The sequence below is a fragment of the Heptranchias perlo genome, chromosome 41, assembly GCF_035084215.1.
Source record: "Heptranchias perlo isolate sHepPer1 chromosome 41, sHepPer1.hap1, whole genome shotgun sequence".
NCBI classification, from domain to species: Eukaryota; Metazoa; Chordata; class Chondrichthyes; order Hexanchiformes; family Hexanchidae; genus Heptranchias; species Heptranchias perlo.
Window position 1 is genome coordinate 11,878,822 of NC_090365.1, and position 15,629 is coordinate 11,894,450.

Consider the following 15,629-nt stretch of genomic DNA (forward strand, 5'->3'; position numbering starts at 1 on the left):
CTTCAAGCTGTTGGAACAGAGCCAGAAGAAGGCATAGGAGAAAATTAGACAGACAAACCAAAAGAAGAATTGGGAAAAGAGGTGCCATCCAGGAGAATGATATATTCCATTAAAAAAGAAGGGAACTACTGAAAGTTTTGGGATACAATGGATAAATAAGGAGGTTAAAAACCAAGGGGGTTAAATTCGATAACCCCCGAATCCGGTCGCGGGTGTCGTTGCGTGCGATTAACCCGCACCTGGTCGTTCACGTGAGATTCGTGCTGTCTGGTCACTTACCTGATTCTGGCGAGCAGCCAGGCCTTGCTGCACTGTTGAATGACTTCTCACCAGCAGGGGGGGGCCCTCTTGTGTGCAAAATATAAGATATGGGTCCGCACAGAGTCTGAACGGAGATCAGACATTGCACGTGTAAAACACTGATGCAGGTCCCGTCCCTATGTTTACAAACTGATGAGTTATGTTAAAACATTGACTAAAGGTCGCGCACTACTAAATCCCACATCCTCTAATCTGCACGCCAGACCTCACCAATCTGCCGATCTGAGTTTGTACCAGGCCTGCGAGAGAGCATCGAGGTTCTCTGCTGATGCACTAGAGGCCTCGGTGCGAGAGGTGGACAGAAGGAGGGGCACCCTATATCCAAGGGGGAGCAAGAGGCCCTCCGTGGGGGGTGGGGGGGGGGGGCCTTCCAGACGTGCTCAAGAAGCAATGAGAGGTAGTAGGGGACGAAGTCAATGCCAGGCACATAGCACCACGAACTTGGATGCAGTGCAGGAAGTTCAATGCTTTGACATGAGCGGTCAAGGTGAGTGAGGTCAACTGTCAAGTGGCATCTCCTACCAACTGCACCACTAGCTGCATCCACTGCATCAAGCCCTACACCCCCCAACACCCACATACCAACAAACTCTTTCAATCAGTGCTCAACTCTTCCAATCAGATGCTTACGCTCACCCTCGCACATTACCACTGTTGCAAGCCACAACTCAAAGGTCACACATACTGGCAGCTAATCATCACCCAAACATCCTGTAGGACATTCACTGATATGCGCCACCTTCTGCAAGAAAACGGGACGTATAACAGGAGGCAGCAAGTGGCAGTGGCATTTCTGCTATTCAGTGAGATCATGGTTGATCTGTGACCTAATTCCATATACCCACCTTAGCCCCATATCCCTTAATACCCTTGGTTAACAAAAATCTATCAATCTCAGATTTAAAATTAACAATTGAGCTGGCATCAACTGCCATTTGCAGAAGAGCATTCCAAACTCCTACCACCCTTTGCGTGTAGAAGTGTTTCCTAATTTCATTCCTGCAAGTCCTGGCTCTAAATTTTAGGCTATGTCTCCTAGTTGTAGTATTCAAGTATAGGAGACCTCCAAAAACATGTACAAATGCATCAGCAGCAAGAAGCAATAATAATCCATCAAGTAACCTGTAAATCCTGCATGGTCCCTTTAAATAGTGTTGGTGGGTGGTCCTCTATAACATGTTCAGCTGTTCGTGTTTAAGACAGTGCGTTGGCTGGTGCGTTGAGTGTCAAAGTAGTATCCTTTTAAATCAGCGTTATGCACTGATCCAACACATATTCTCCTTACTTTACATGGTACCGGCGTTCATTATCTGCGCATGCGCAAATGCCTTTACCAAGATGGAGTCCAGCGCACATCACGTGCGCACATTCCAGACCCATTTTGGGACCTTAGGAGGCCTAACGTGTAAAAAAAAAAAACGGGTGCAACGCGGCCCAATTTATAGCCCAAAGTGTTGCTTGTGAGAAGCAGGTGACTTTTGACCTATGGTTCAGAAACTGGGAGTTTTCTCCGCCTCCTGTCTGGGTCTGTTACAGACTAATTGATAGAGATTGATTGTCATTATTAGTCAACAGCTCCATTATCAGTGTGTCATATGACTACCAGGATGGTAGAAGGCGAATTAGAGGGACCTTGGTCTTTTTTCAATCTCGCAATCATATGTTTCTATAAAACCAACTAAAATTGAAGAGGGCCTATGAGGACTATAAGAGTAACAATAATGAAAAAAAACTAAAGGAGAATTTGAGAAAATAAGAGGTTAAAAGCAGAATAAGGAAAGCTAACAAGGAGTATGAGCAAACAATTTTTTAAAAAATCAAAAGGAGCAGCAAAACATTTTGCAAGTATATTAGTAAAAAGAGAATTCTTGAAAAGTGGGACCCCTGAGAGGAAAGGATTGTCAGTTTGTAGATGATAATCAAAAATGACAGAGGTGCTTAATAAGTACTTCATATTGGTCTTTACTAAAGAGAAGGCTATCGGAGAGGAGGTGAATCCTGAAGCGGTTGAAAATGAGATGAGAAATATTATGATGAATAAAAGGGAAATTTTAGATAAGTTAGTTAGGCTAAAGGAAGATAAAATGCCAGAGCCCAACGGGAGGGAGATGAGGGAGGAAATTGTCAAGATCTTAGAAATTATATTTGAAGGCTGCATTGAATATGGATGTGTGCCAGAGGACTGGAGAGTGGCAAATGTAGTACCCCTTTTCAAAAAGGGAGATAGATCTAATCTGGGTAAGGGATATGGGAACAGGGCAGGTAAATGTCATTGGGACTATTTGTTTGCATGGAGGATAAATACCAATGCAGTATGAATGGCCTGTTTCCATGTTGTAACTTCTTTGTATTTCTTATGAATGGTCAGCTACTCTCCAAGGATAACAACCTGCTCTAGCATCACAACATCCATTGTCTGCTGTGGAGAACTTGACATTCAAATAGATTTAGGGTGTTCAGTAGGCTAAAGGGTAAATAAAGTTCAGTACAAGAAAATGCATTTTCTTCTGTGAGAGAGACAGTTAGTATTATTTTTTGTATTTTATCCTAAGACCAATTCTGTTATCAGAATGCAAATGCAGTTTAAGAAATAGGAGCCAATCGGCCCCTCGAGCCTGCTCCGCCATTCAATAAGATCATGGCTGATCTGATCCTAACCTCAAATTTAATCTAATAGTTTGAATGCTCTATATGTGTAACACTAATATACATCCCCTGATGCAGTCTGTTTGATATGGGAAAGTACTAATATAGTATGCCTAGAAAATAATTTTCCCTTAAACTGTAGTTTCTTAATAAACATCAGAGAAGAGTGGCAGGATAACAAGAATTGTATTAAACACTCTAATAGGGTATTTTGAAATCAGGAAATGTGACTTCTTTTCCTATTTGTGTACAGGACGTGTTGCCAAGGCAGTTGCTTCGCCTGATGCACACATGCTTGCTGCTGATGACGTTGTTAGCTGCTGCCTTGATTTGAGTGTCCCCAGTATCTCTATCCGGATTAATGGCCATCCTGTGCAAGGCATGTTTGAGAACTTTAACCTTGATGGTCTCTTCTTCCCTGTGGTTAGCTTCTCTGCAGGAATCAGGTGAGTGCTGAGATATTCCTGCTAATGTGTACTAAATTGCCCTATTTTGTGGTTTAGAAGCTGGAACGATTTTAGGGAGATCACGTAAAGTAAAAGCTTTTTTTAATCCCATATGTGAGTATTTTTGCAAATTTAAATTCATTCAGCATGTTTAATTATGAGGCCTTCAGTTTCTTGCTTGAAAAGTATTCACAAAAAAAATTGCTTCGAAACTAGTCCTAAATTTTGATAATTTGCTTTATTGTAGACCTCAAATTCTATTTTTTTTAAAAATACAGTTTTCAGGATTAGGTGGTGCATTGTGTTAGAATACTGTCATTTGGAGTTTGAATCTAGATCAGTCCGCTGGGATGAAAGTCTTCTCTTTCTGCTGCCTGCCACCTTAGTGCAATGAGTTTGGCCAGTTCTTAATGGGCATAAAATTATTTACAGTTTCATCGATGTTGCTATCTGTAGCCCATGAAGTTCAACAAAATGCACACTAGGGTAGAGTTTCCGCTTGCGTTTGCTAGTTTTGCGCCCAGATTCTAGCACAATCAGCCAAACCAGCTCAAAAGATCATGGAATTTTATATATGAGTTACGCCCAAAACCACTTACATTAGGTTTTCTGCGATCTTTTACGTTTAAGATTCAATTCACCCAGATCAGGCCTGCCAACAAAACTGACCACGCCCCCATGTCGACATTGTGAGATTCCACCGATTGCGCTGGTTTGGAAAGGCTCTTCAAATTGTGCTTATTTTCTTAGGTGCACAGGCACTAGTAGGCACATTTTAAAAGTTTTCTCATATCAAAAAATATTTAATTTACTAAGAAACTGATGAGTGTACACCATTGAAACTAGTCAATGTTTCGGTATAGCTTTATAAAGTAATTTTCAGTGATTTAAAATCAGGTTACTCATAGGTGGAGGACTGGACATTCTTATTAAAAATGCATATTTTTGGCAATAAACCCATTTTCAGATGTAATAATAAAACTGCACCAGGTTATCACTCTTAAATACATCAATGAATATTTTTTAATGCAAAGAAAAAGAAAACAATTACGTTCTATTACGCTGCCCGATTGCGCTGGTTTGTGGAAGATTTGAAATTTGTGATTATGCAAATACATTTTAGCTGAAACTTGAAGTGCAACCTAACCAGCGCAATTTTGGGCGCAATTTCCCAATTGCGCCCAAATCAGAAATTCTACCCCACTTTTAAATGATTTCACAGTCAATTGCCAATAGCCTTTGAATTTCCTTCCATTAGAATTAATGGACAGAAAATCATAGTCTGAGGGGTGAATTTTGACACCTCCTGTCCAGTGGAAATGGGGCGGTAATCTCCCGAAACCTATAGGGAATGACTAACCGCACTGTTCCTGCCCTTGCTGTGACTACCGGATTCTTCCCCCAGTCCTACCGCTGGGCGGCCGGAATGCCTGCCTGAGCTGCGTATGCTCCATCCACTATCAGCTGGCGGTCTAGCCGAAGAGGGGCTGACAGTTAAGTTTGTGTTTTTCTTTGTAGGCCCGGGAGGATTAGGACTGCTGCTCTGGGCTCCACAAACCCAGCCTGGGCTGCTGCCACTCCAGATCCCCCCTCCCAAGATCGCCTTCCGTCCCATGGACCTCCTTATTGCAGCCTGGAGCAGGTGGGCTGCGCTGGAGCACTCATTTTCTACCCGCTGGGGGATACTAATGAGTCCTGGCCCTGAAAAAGGACTGGGAACTAAGGCTGAACCTAACCATACCTCACTCCCAACACCAATGAAATTCTTATCCATGCTTTTGTTACATCTAGGCTTGACTTCTGCAATGCCTTTTTCACTGGTTTACATATATTCCAACTTGTCCAAAACTCTCTCAATCACACTAAATCCAGCTAATCCAATCACCCTATCCTTGCTGAATTCCATTGGTCCCATGTTCCCATCACATTGAATTAAAAATTCTCATCAGTGGCAAAGCCTTCAGTCATGGACCTTCTTTCTGGAACTCTGTCTAAGCCATCCACTTAGTTACCTTGAAAAGCTTCCACAAAACTCACCTCTTCAGCAATGCCTTAAGTTGTTTTCCCTAGCTCTTCTGCTGCTCAGCATCTGTTCCTCCTATGTGAAGTGTCTTGGCATGTTTACAAATTTAAAGGCGCTTTATAAATGTAAGCTGTTGTTGATATAGATTTCATATGGTAGTAGATCTTCTTTGTTGGCAGACATCAATGGATCCAATTAGCGTAAACCATACTCTACCAGCTTAATCAACTGTAGTGGACAAAAATCAATATGATTGAAGTAAGTTTCTTTGAAATGTGGCAGATAAAAGGATGTGCTTGAAGGCATTATATACTAACACTGATGAGTTTCACACAGATTGTCATGCTGTGCAATATGTGTAACAAATGCTCATTGCTTCACATTGTATCAGTACATGTAGGAAATAGATACAACGCTTACATGGAGAAAATCCATTTTCTGTTGCAACTGGCACAAATGAAGACATCGCCACAGTTGCTGTCGAAGCTCTCATTTGGGTCGTGGCTACTTTGGGTGATTGTTATCTGTAGAACTTTATCCAAGTAAAGTGTCAACACCTTCAGGAAAGGAAAGATGGGGAGAGGAGAAAAATTGTTGGAAAAAATTACCAAAAAATATTCTGCATTTCACAGTGCCAGACAGTTGAAACTCTGAGAGGTTGGACTCTCCTTCACGGAGCAGTTAGTATCATGTGACATTCAAGTACATTAAGTGGGTTTTATGCAGCCTTGTTGTGCCACGGACCCTTTTTCTTATATTCCACCATGGTTTTTGTTATCCCTTTGGGCTCATTAATCCATTTACAGTAATCCTGGGGAATTCATGGAATTTTCATACTGCGTTAAATTTATGAAAGATCACAGTCCATGCCTAGTTCTTTGCTTTTTCTTTGTAGTTGATAGATTGGCTCATAAGTAGACGTTCTTATAAAAAAAAATTAAAATTATAACTTACCTGGGCCTCATCTGGCCACAGTCCTGCCTGCTGATAGGTATCACTGGTGGGCCCAGCAGTGAGCGTCAATGCCACTATCGTCAGTTAAATTTGCGTCAGGGTTATCGGACCCCGACTTCTATAAAATTACGCTGCCAAAACCCAGAAGTTAAAATGGTAGCGGGCGCAAACGCCTCGGGAATACAATGGGAACGGCCCGAATGACATTTTTAGCACCAGCCCCGCCCTGTTCCCACAAAGTGGGGAGGGTTAAAATCAGCCCTTTAATCTCTAAAGACTGGTCAGATGGGGTCATCTGTTAGTTCAGTGGAATGCTATGGCATAAAATGTTAGTACATTTGTTTCCCCCTAAAATCCTCAGGGTTGTCTGGTGAGGTTGTTTTCTAGACAGAAATAAAATATGAGGGCGAATAAGCCAGCAAAGGTCTCATTTCCTTCTAGTGGCTGGTTCATATAAATCTTCTCATCCTGTTGGTGAAAGAGTGGTTTATGTCATGAGAAATGGAAGAAAACAAAGGATGGGAAACGAGGTATGATTCATTGTAAGGTTTAAGGTGCCAGACATAATATTTGGTAACTTGATACCGTGGCTCAACAGGCAGTTTACTACCATGAATTACAGTAGTTTATTCTAATGTGATCAATCTAATAATAGGTTTCAATTGAGGCTGTTGCAGCAGATTTTTCATATTCTGTGTTTTGTTTCTTGCTGGCTTGCAGGGTTCGATTTTTACTGGGTGGTAGACATGGTGATTTCAAGTTCTTGCCTCCTCCTGGTTATGCTCCTTGTTACGAAGCACTACTGCCAAAGGAAAGAATGAGAATGGAACCCATTAAGGAGTACAAGCATGACTTTGATGGTATTCGAAATCTCTTGGGCCCCACACAGTCACTATCACATACTGCATTTGCTCCATATCCTGTGGATACAGCCCAGGTAATTGGATTGACCATTGACCCTTCAATCTTTCAAATGCCATTCCTCCCATCTTTTCTCCAGCTTTTTGAATTTGCATGCACTGGTAAAAACACTTAATTATTCTTGAAGCTGCTGACTTTAACTTAAAAATAATCATGTATACCTTCAATCATAGCTAGTCAATAAAATCTGTAGATCTCTTAAAATCCTGTAATAGCACTTTGTAATTTCTGTTTTATAATTTCAAATTTATACTGTCAGAAACTTAATTTTCATGTTGACTATATATAATATATATTGTTAAAGAAATATGATTTTTTTTTCTTCAGTGAGCTTGAATTTAAGAATCACTTATAATCACTTTTTACCCAGAAGCAAAGTTCTTGTAACCTCTCTTTTAGAAAACTATTTATTTTCTGCTCGCATTAGGCCTTTAAAAGTACTTGCCTTACTTGGGGCTCCCTGGGATTAGCCTTATTCTTAGCTAAGGAGCCCTAGAAGTTGAGGCTAGATCTGTCCAAAATTTCTAAATTAAATGCTTTTCTGTATTTCCTTGTTTTTTTGTCTGCTGGGTTCAGAAAAGTTGCTTAAACCATAAACCTTTAGCTGTTGATAAATCATTCCAAACTGGTGACCTTGACAAGTTTTACAAAGCTAAATGCTAGTCAGTCTTTCCTTGCCACAATTAATTGTCTGTTTACAATTTTTTACGAAATAATTAAATTACAGGTTTCAAACATGACTTCCCGCAGCTCCATCGAGGAACTGTGGATTTAAATGGCATTAAAATTAAGGTTCAGTTTCAGTAAGCATTTATTTTCTTTATCTAGATTGTTCTACCACCTCATCTGGAACGGATACGAGAGAAATTAGCTGAAAACATCCATGAACTTTGGTCTTTGACAAAGATCGAGCTAGGTTGGACATATGGAACAGTAAGAAATGTCTTTTTAATTATATTGCCTCAACAGTAAGACTCAATTATGTAATGAAAATGTTAATGTCTGAGCAAGTGTTCATGAAGGAAGAAAAACTAGCAGAACAGTATTTTCTCAGGTGTTGAAACCAAAAATTTTTGATGAAAATTAGTGTTGAGTTCAGTTTAAGGTGATATGGCCTAATTTAGAAGATTTTTATGTCACATTCGTAGAGTAGAACCTCTGTTATTTGCCATGATCAATGAGGCCATCAGGATAATAGAAGTGGGAGATAATGGAGAATCCCTAAATTTTGATCTAGCATGTCTGGTACAGAAACGCCCCAGGCATGTGAATGAAAACAAGCTTTCTACCAATCCATGCTATTGTGCACTGGAGTTCCAATGTATTGTGCCGCTCACCATAGAGGTTTAACAGACCCCATTTACAGCACCAGCCTCAGGAGATCTGAAAGAAAAGTATTGCAGCATGCATTTAACTCCTGATCTGCCCCCTGTTATACAACATAGGTTAACCAACAGTAAATAGAAAAGCTTTGCTTTCCACAAGAAAGGAAGCATCAGAACCCAAATCTTATTAATGAAAACATGTATTCTGATAGGATTTGATATGATTTTTTAATAACCGTGTGAAATTATTATACCATACTCAATGTGAAGCAGGCTAATTTTTGCTGAGAGTAGAGGAATCTATTATAATACACTTAAACAGCACTGAATTGCTTTTGCAGTAGTTAAGATTGGGAGTACATCAGGTGTTTTTTTATATACCAGATTATACTCCAGATTTTTATTTTCGTACATGTGGAATAAGCATGAGGAATATTCCAGTGTGGAGGCGATTATAGCTACTAATCATTGCTTTTTTTTTCTGTAGATTAGAGATGACAACAAGAAGCTGCATCCATGCCTTGTGGAGTTTAATAGACTGCCTGAACCTGAGAGAAACTACAACTTACAAATGTCTGGTGAAACTCTGAAGTAAGTACCATGCAAGTCTGATTACTGCATATGATCTTGTTTCAGCTTAATAGATGCATTGTTAAAAACTTTTTTCTTTAAACATTTCTCCTCAGAACTCTGTTGGCGTTGGGTTGCCATGTTGGAATGGCTGATGAAAAGGCAGAAGAAAATCTGAAGAAAGTAAAAATGGCCAAATCGTAGGTTTTGTTTATTTTATAGACCGTTAAATGTTTATAAATTACATTTAAATGGGTTGAATTAAACATGGTGAGCCATGGAGTGGCATGATGTGTCCACAGTTAGGAGGCACAGCTAAGCAGCTGGTAGGTTCTCCAGAACAAGTGGAGAATTGTCTCTCAGATTATTATGTTAATTGTATCCATATGATTTATATCAATTAGTGCTAGTTGTATTTAGGTGGTGCATATCAATTGGGGACTCTCTTGTATCCATATATATGAGAGCTTATCTAGGGTGTGGAGTGGTAATGTGGATCTCTGTGAATAAAGGCTTGGAAGCAACTGAAGATCAGGCTCTAGTATTCTATCCTTCACCACCTGGCTATTCAATTTATTACATATGAGGTATTTGTGCACACCTTCTGGCAGTTTGCTAGTGCCTCCGGTAGAGTTGAACCTCTGTTGCCTATCTGCTTTTTTGATGGGAAGATTCAGATATAATAAAGTAACTTTAAAATACTGAAAATAGGGACATATTATTTTGAGTTCAATGCATCTGCCTGGTTAATTTATTGAGATTTTATATTTTTTATCTTGCATCAATTATGATAACTGCAATAATTAAGAAATAATGTTGCAATTTACTGAACTATATAATTGACCATAAGTTGAAGTCTGACATAAGCAGGTTCAAACTTTAATAGTACAAGTAATGGGTTATTATTGCTGTTCAGTCATAGCCCTATCTTAAAGAAATGTTTCACTATTGCTGAGCTCCACCTCCATAAAGGATTATTTTAAGAATAGTGTAAGTTCTCCAGGGTTTCCATGGCTCTTCCACCAAAGTTACACGAGACAAGCAGGAGAACCCCTAAGGAAATTCACTCCCCGGCAAGTTCAGTTAAATAACGAATGTGCTTCTGGCTAGCATTTCTCTCCATTGGATCAGCCTTAACAATGTCTTTACTTCCTAATTATCTTCAGAAAAGCAGATATTCTAACTGGATTACCTGCCTTTTCTAGGGCCAGCTTTCACTGCCAATTAATTCCTGTCCATTCTCTAAGTTTGCCTAGCAAGCACATACAGTGATAGTTTACTGGTTTAGGTATAGGTGGTGGACTACCTAATTTTCTAAACTATGGTTTGGAAACCTGCCACAATGTTTAACGTGTGCAAAGTGCCCAAAGCAAGTCTTTAAAAAAAAAGTGTTTTGAAAACAGCTATATTAAAAAATCTGCTAAGAGGGATCTGGAAGCATGCCTCGCTACAGCTTTTGATTTTCAACACTTTATTTGGTGCACTTTCTGGTATTATGGGACTTACTGTCTTTTACACCGAAACTGTTTTTTTGCAGAAAGGTTACAGTTACTTTTAAATATGACAACACGACTTCATAGGTTAAAGTTAAAATAAATGGTTTAATATCTTCCATCAAGATAGTAGATGGAGAAATAGTAAATGATATTCTGAGCATTCATGCACTCTTGTCACTAATAATAATTTCTGGCCTTCAAATAAGTTTGTTTTCTTGCATTGGAAATAAAAATCATTACATGCTGCAGTCATTAAAAGAAAACTAATGTGAATCAAACAGTTTGAAGGAACTGGCACTGGGAGGTGAATTTTGTGCTGTCGTTGACCCGGCTGAGTGCCTCCAGCCCAGGGTTTTAGATTTATTATACTGTTACTGATCATTAATGTCACGACCCACATTTCCCCATGCTGTAACATGGATGGCGTGGATTCTGTCCCAGTTTCTGCATTGTATCAAAGGAACCTCACTAGGCACATTGAAACAAGCTGAAAACAGCTTTCAAAGATACTGAACATAACCAGGCGCTACGACTCACTCACAAACAGGCCAACAGTCTGCAGCACACATCGTAGTAATACAGTGTAGTCAAATCTTAAATATGGGAATCTCAATGTATTTTGTTAAATGAAGTGAAACTTATTGCCAGTCTAATCCTACTCCCTATTTTAGTTCCACATCGTAGCCATTCCACAAGTGAAGTCACAGGAATACTCAAATAAAACTACTTAGTACAGTTTCACAAGTCAATACTCTTCTCAGTTCAAAAAAGTGGCAGCAACTAGTTTTTAAGAAAATGGCTAGGAATTTCCTTGGAGCTGTTTCCATTCCACCGCCATAATTTCGCCAGAAGTGTGGCAGAAACACCGTTGCACTTCTGGTGAAGTTATAGTTGCAGAGTGGGGAGCAGCTCTGAGGAAATTCTTGGCCAGTAAATCTTTACATTAGATAAAAACGGAGTGTGCTGCAGAAAATTCCTTTAAGGAAAATAAAAAGTTTTTTGAAGCTGCACTTTTGCAGTATGTTGTATATAACATCTATGGGGAGAAATGTTATTTAAACATATCCTGTATGCGAGATACTTAAACCCATCAGTTTCTCTTTAAACTTTTCTGCTTTACAGTTGTGCAACCAACAATTGTGGAAAGTAACATCTAATTGATTGGTTCTAACAGGTTTTTGCCTTGCCCTCCAACCGATCTAACTGGTTCATACTGATAACTTCCAATTTCAGTGGAAAAAAGCTGATTTTCCAACTGAAGCGCTGACACGTACTTTAATGTTAAGTGTCAGCTTTTGGCATGTATGATTAATGGTATTTGCAATTTGCTTTTTGTTTTTGACTCGCAGTGTAAAAATATGATTATTTATGCTCACATTGTATTTGTAAAATTGTGCTAACTACACTAATTATGAACCCACCACTATGGTAAGTTTGTGGCTTTTTGATTATGTAGTCATGTACACTTATGATATATACCTCAGCTACAACGGCCTTCATATTGATCATTAAAATATTATCAAGAAACAATTATGCACTATACTCACTTTCCACATCTAGACTGAACCTGTGTAAATTACTCCAGCTAAGAATGTGGATTTGATAGGGTAGAACTGTCAATCAATGAGGTTCATGTATAAACACTCAACCCACTTGTACTAGCTCTTGTTGGTGCTATTTTTATGCAGTTGTAAACCCATTTAAAACAAACGGGTTAATGTCTGTAAAAATAGCACACACAGGAATTATAGTACAAGTGAGCTAAGTGTTAGTACATGAACTTCGCTAATTGGACTGTACCTTATAGCCTCAGGTCATTTTTTGATGAGAACTCTTCCACTTTTATCACAGGTACCAAATGTCAAGTGGATACAAGCCTGCTCCACTTGACCTTTCTCACGTCAAACTGACTCCAGCGCAAAATACTCTAGTGGACAAATTGGCTGAAAATGGTCATAACGTCTGGGCAAGGGATCGCATCCGTCAAGGGTGGACATACAGTATTTTGCAAGTAAGAGGCTGCAAAGGATCTAGAAATTTCCTTGAGATTTTGAGAGCGCATGGATAACCAATATGGTTGATTACACCAGTATACTTAGGATATATTCTCACATCCCATTTCCTGGAATCTCAAAGGTGTTATGTATACTTTAATTACACTGGAGCACTCCTGCTCCTCCCGGCTCCATATTCAGGTAATTAACTTACCTTTTTTGTTGCAGACGTTCTGCAGAGTCGGTTTCCCTGAGTGCAGCCCGCGATGGCACTGGCTGCTTCAGGGCAATCCAATTTTGCAGCGGAGATCTCAGGCAGACGTTAGGCCACTTATTTGCATATGCAAAGGGACCAATGCCTGCTTCAGTCATGGGTAAAGGATGCCTCTTGTTTGTCCTCACCCAATATGGCGGGTGGCGCACTAATAATCGGAAGTGTGCGTGCGCCTTTTGCCTGCCATTTTGGGGACTTAGGCCGGGTAGCCCCCCCCCCCCCCCCCGTTTTTCAGGTGCTATGCAGCCCAATTTCCAGGCCAGAATGTTTACACTTCAGAATCTTAAGGCACTTCAGTGGCAATTGGACTGGCAGCCTGATGTTATTTTACCCGGAAGACTTAATCACTGGAAAAGTAATAGAGATGCCTTTTATCTTCACTGGTTTCTAATTCAGGGTCTGGACATGAAACAATACTATTCTAGAGCACTGTGGTGTTCAGCAACCCCACTGCTATCCAATTTACAAATCAAATTGAATTTCAAATATAATAAACTTCCTATTTTTTCAGAGAGATGTTTTTGTTCCTTATTTGCTTACAGGATATTATGAACAAGAGAAATCCCCGCCTTGTACCATACAACCTCTTGGATGAACGCACTAAGAAAACAAACAGAGACAGCCTGTGTGAGGCTGTCCGCACCCTGATTGGTTATGGCTACAACATTGAGCCGCCAGATCAAGAAGCCAGTATGTAACTTTACAATCTGAAATAATCATACAGGGAGATGACGGGTGGTGGGCCTATACCCTCTGGAGTTTAGAAGAATGAAAGGTGCTCTCATTGAAACATATAAGATTCTGAGGGGGCTTGACAGGGTCAATGACAGGTTGTTTTCCCTGGCTGGAGAGTCTAAAACTAGGGGTTGTAGTCGCAGGATAAGGGGTCAGCTATTTAAGACTGAGATGAGAAGGAATTTCTTCACTCAGGGTTGTAAATCTTTGGAATTTCTACCGCAGAGGGCTGTGGATGCTGAGTATATTCAAGGCTGAGATACAGATTTTTGAACTCCGGGAAATCAAGGGATATGGGGATCGGGCAGGAAAGTGGAGTTGAGGTCGATGATCAGCCATGATCTGATTGAATAGTGGAGCAGGCTCGAGGGGCCCTTTGGCCTACTCCTGCTCCTATTTCTTATGTTCTTATGAGATAATCATCTTGCATGAAAAATGGATTGGTAATGGCTGGAGTGATTAGGGAAATATTGTAATACATTATCAAAAAATAAATTAGCAGTACTCAAATGACATTCTAATTTTTGTTGATTGTTATGCACTATTTGTACTCACTAAGGGATGTGATTTCCGCATTCAAATAATTTTAGTAAAAACGTAGTACTAAATAAACCTGTAGAAATTAGCAACAAACTTTTTTGTTCCTTTTTTAACCACTACTCAGTCTTGCTCCCATGCTAGAATGTATTCAAAAAAAACCTTGAAGATGTTGACTTCTTGTTGAAGAGCAACTTAGCACAAGGCGGCAGGGGAGAAATACAAAAATTGAGTTCACTACTCGCAGCCAAAACTCTGAATTAGTTATATGAAGTAAGGATAAAATTTAAACTTTGAAGAGCACTGACAAAAGCATTGAGTGGTAGAATTAGGGAGAGATGGTAAATGTCTTCCCTTTATTAATTTCACTCCCACTGGCAGCCCCAAAGTAACTTCTACTTATGGCCCAAAATCAAATTCCCGCTGAATTTTAAGTACACCAGATATGTAATTATCAGGGCCACTATTTTACAGTTACTGTCTAAATCAGATTGTTTTTATTGCATGGTATTCAGATATTTATTGGTGTCTTGAGATCACATTCCATAATTCTCTCCATGTTTCTGTGAAAACTGCAGATCAGCAGACTTGATAGTTACTTACCTATTCAAAATGTGCAGTTGCCAATTTTGTATCTATTGCACTTGTATAATGAACATGTTGAGGTAATTTCTACAAACATTAAAGTCAGTATTTAAACCGAACCTGTCCGGCGAGTGCTATGTTGAATACTTCTGCCAGGGTACAGAAGTTTCAAACTTGGCATAAGCCATCTAAAAATAAAAAAGATGTAGATTTCTGTAAACTTCCTTCTCCACCCTCCCATCCAATAAATGCAGTGGAAGTTGAGAGGTGCACATACTTCAGGAGTGTATATGTCATACGCCATTAAATAATTAACATCTTGTTTCATGTTTTTTTGCTCTGTTAAAAATGTTAGGATGCTTAAAATCCTATCTTGAATGACTTGTTGTGTTTTGTTGTGCTAGCTGCCCACACCACAGGTAAAGGCCGCAGAGAAAAGGTGCGGCTGTTCCGTGCTGAGAAGTCATATGCAGTGAAGAGTGGGAAGTGGTACTTTGAGTTTGAAGCTGTGACTGTAGGAGAAATGAGGGTAGGATGGGCACGACCTGACTGCAGGCCTGATGTGGAATTGGGTGCTGATGACCTTGCCTTCGTGTTTAATGGATTTAAGGTTTGTTGTACTTTTTCCAGTTTTCTCCCCAACTCTTGAAATTAGCCATTCACACTGGGGTATGGTTCTACGATAGTGAAAACCCGCTCTAATCTTGTTCTTCCTGTGTATAGACAGTGAGTGATGATAGGCTTTTAGGCCATGGATGCATTACAGCCAAGCCTGATATCCAGAGTTCATAGATATACATTC

At 39.8% G+C, this 15,629-nt stretch overlaps 1 protein-coding gene across 8 annotated transcripts in view; it reads left to right on the forward strand.

Moving 5' to 3' along the window:
* The first annotated feature begins 3,228 nt into the window (after positions 1 to 3,228).
* Positions 3,229 to 15,629, forward strand: part of LOC137306054 (ryanodine receptor 1-like) — a 332,570-nt gene continuing 320,169 nt past the window's right edge. For all 8 annotated transcript variants that reach the window (XM_067975094.1, XM_067975097.1, XM_067975096.1 and 5 more), the window contains exons 1-8: positions 3,229 to 3,413; positions 7,111 to 7,327; positions 8,140 to 8,244; positions 9,124 to 9,227; positions 9,323 to 9,406; positions 12,554 to 12,713; positions 13,513 to 13,660; positions 15,232 to 15,437. In XM_067975094.1, coding sequence (XP_067831195.1) covers positions 3,259 to 3,413; positions 7,111 to 7,327; positions 8,140 to 8,244; positions 9,124 to 9,227; positions 9,323 to 9,406; positions 12,554 to 12,713; positions 13,513 to 13,660; positions 15,232 to 15,437 — 1,179 coding nt within the window. In that variant the 5' untranslated portion in view covers positions 3,229 to 3,258. The remainder of the gene's footprint in view (positions 3,414 to 7,110; positions 7,328 to 8,139; positions 8,245 to 9,123; positions 9,228 to 9,322; positions 9,407 to 12,553; positions 12,714 to 13,512; positions 13,661 to 15,231; positions 15,438 to 15,629) is intronic.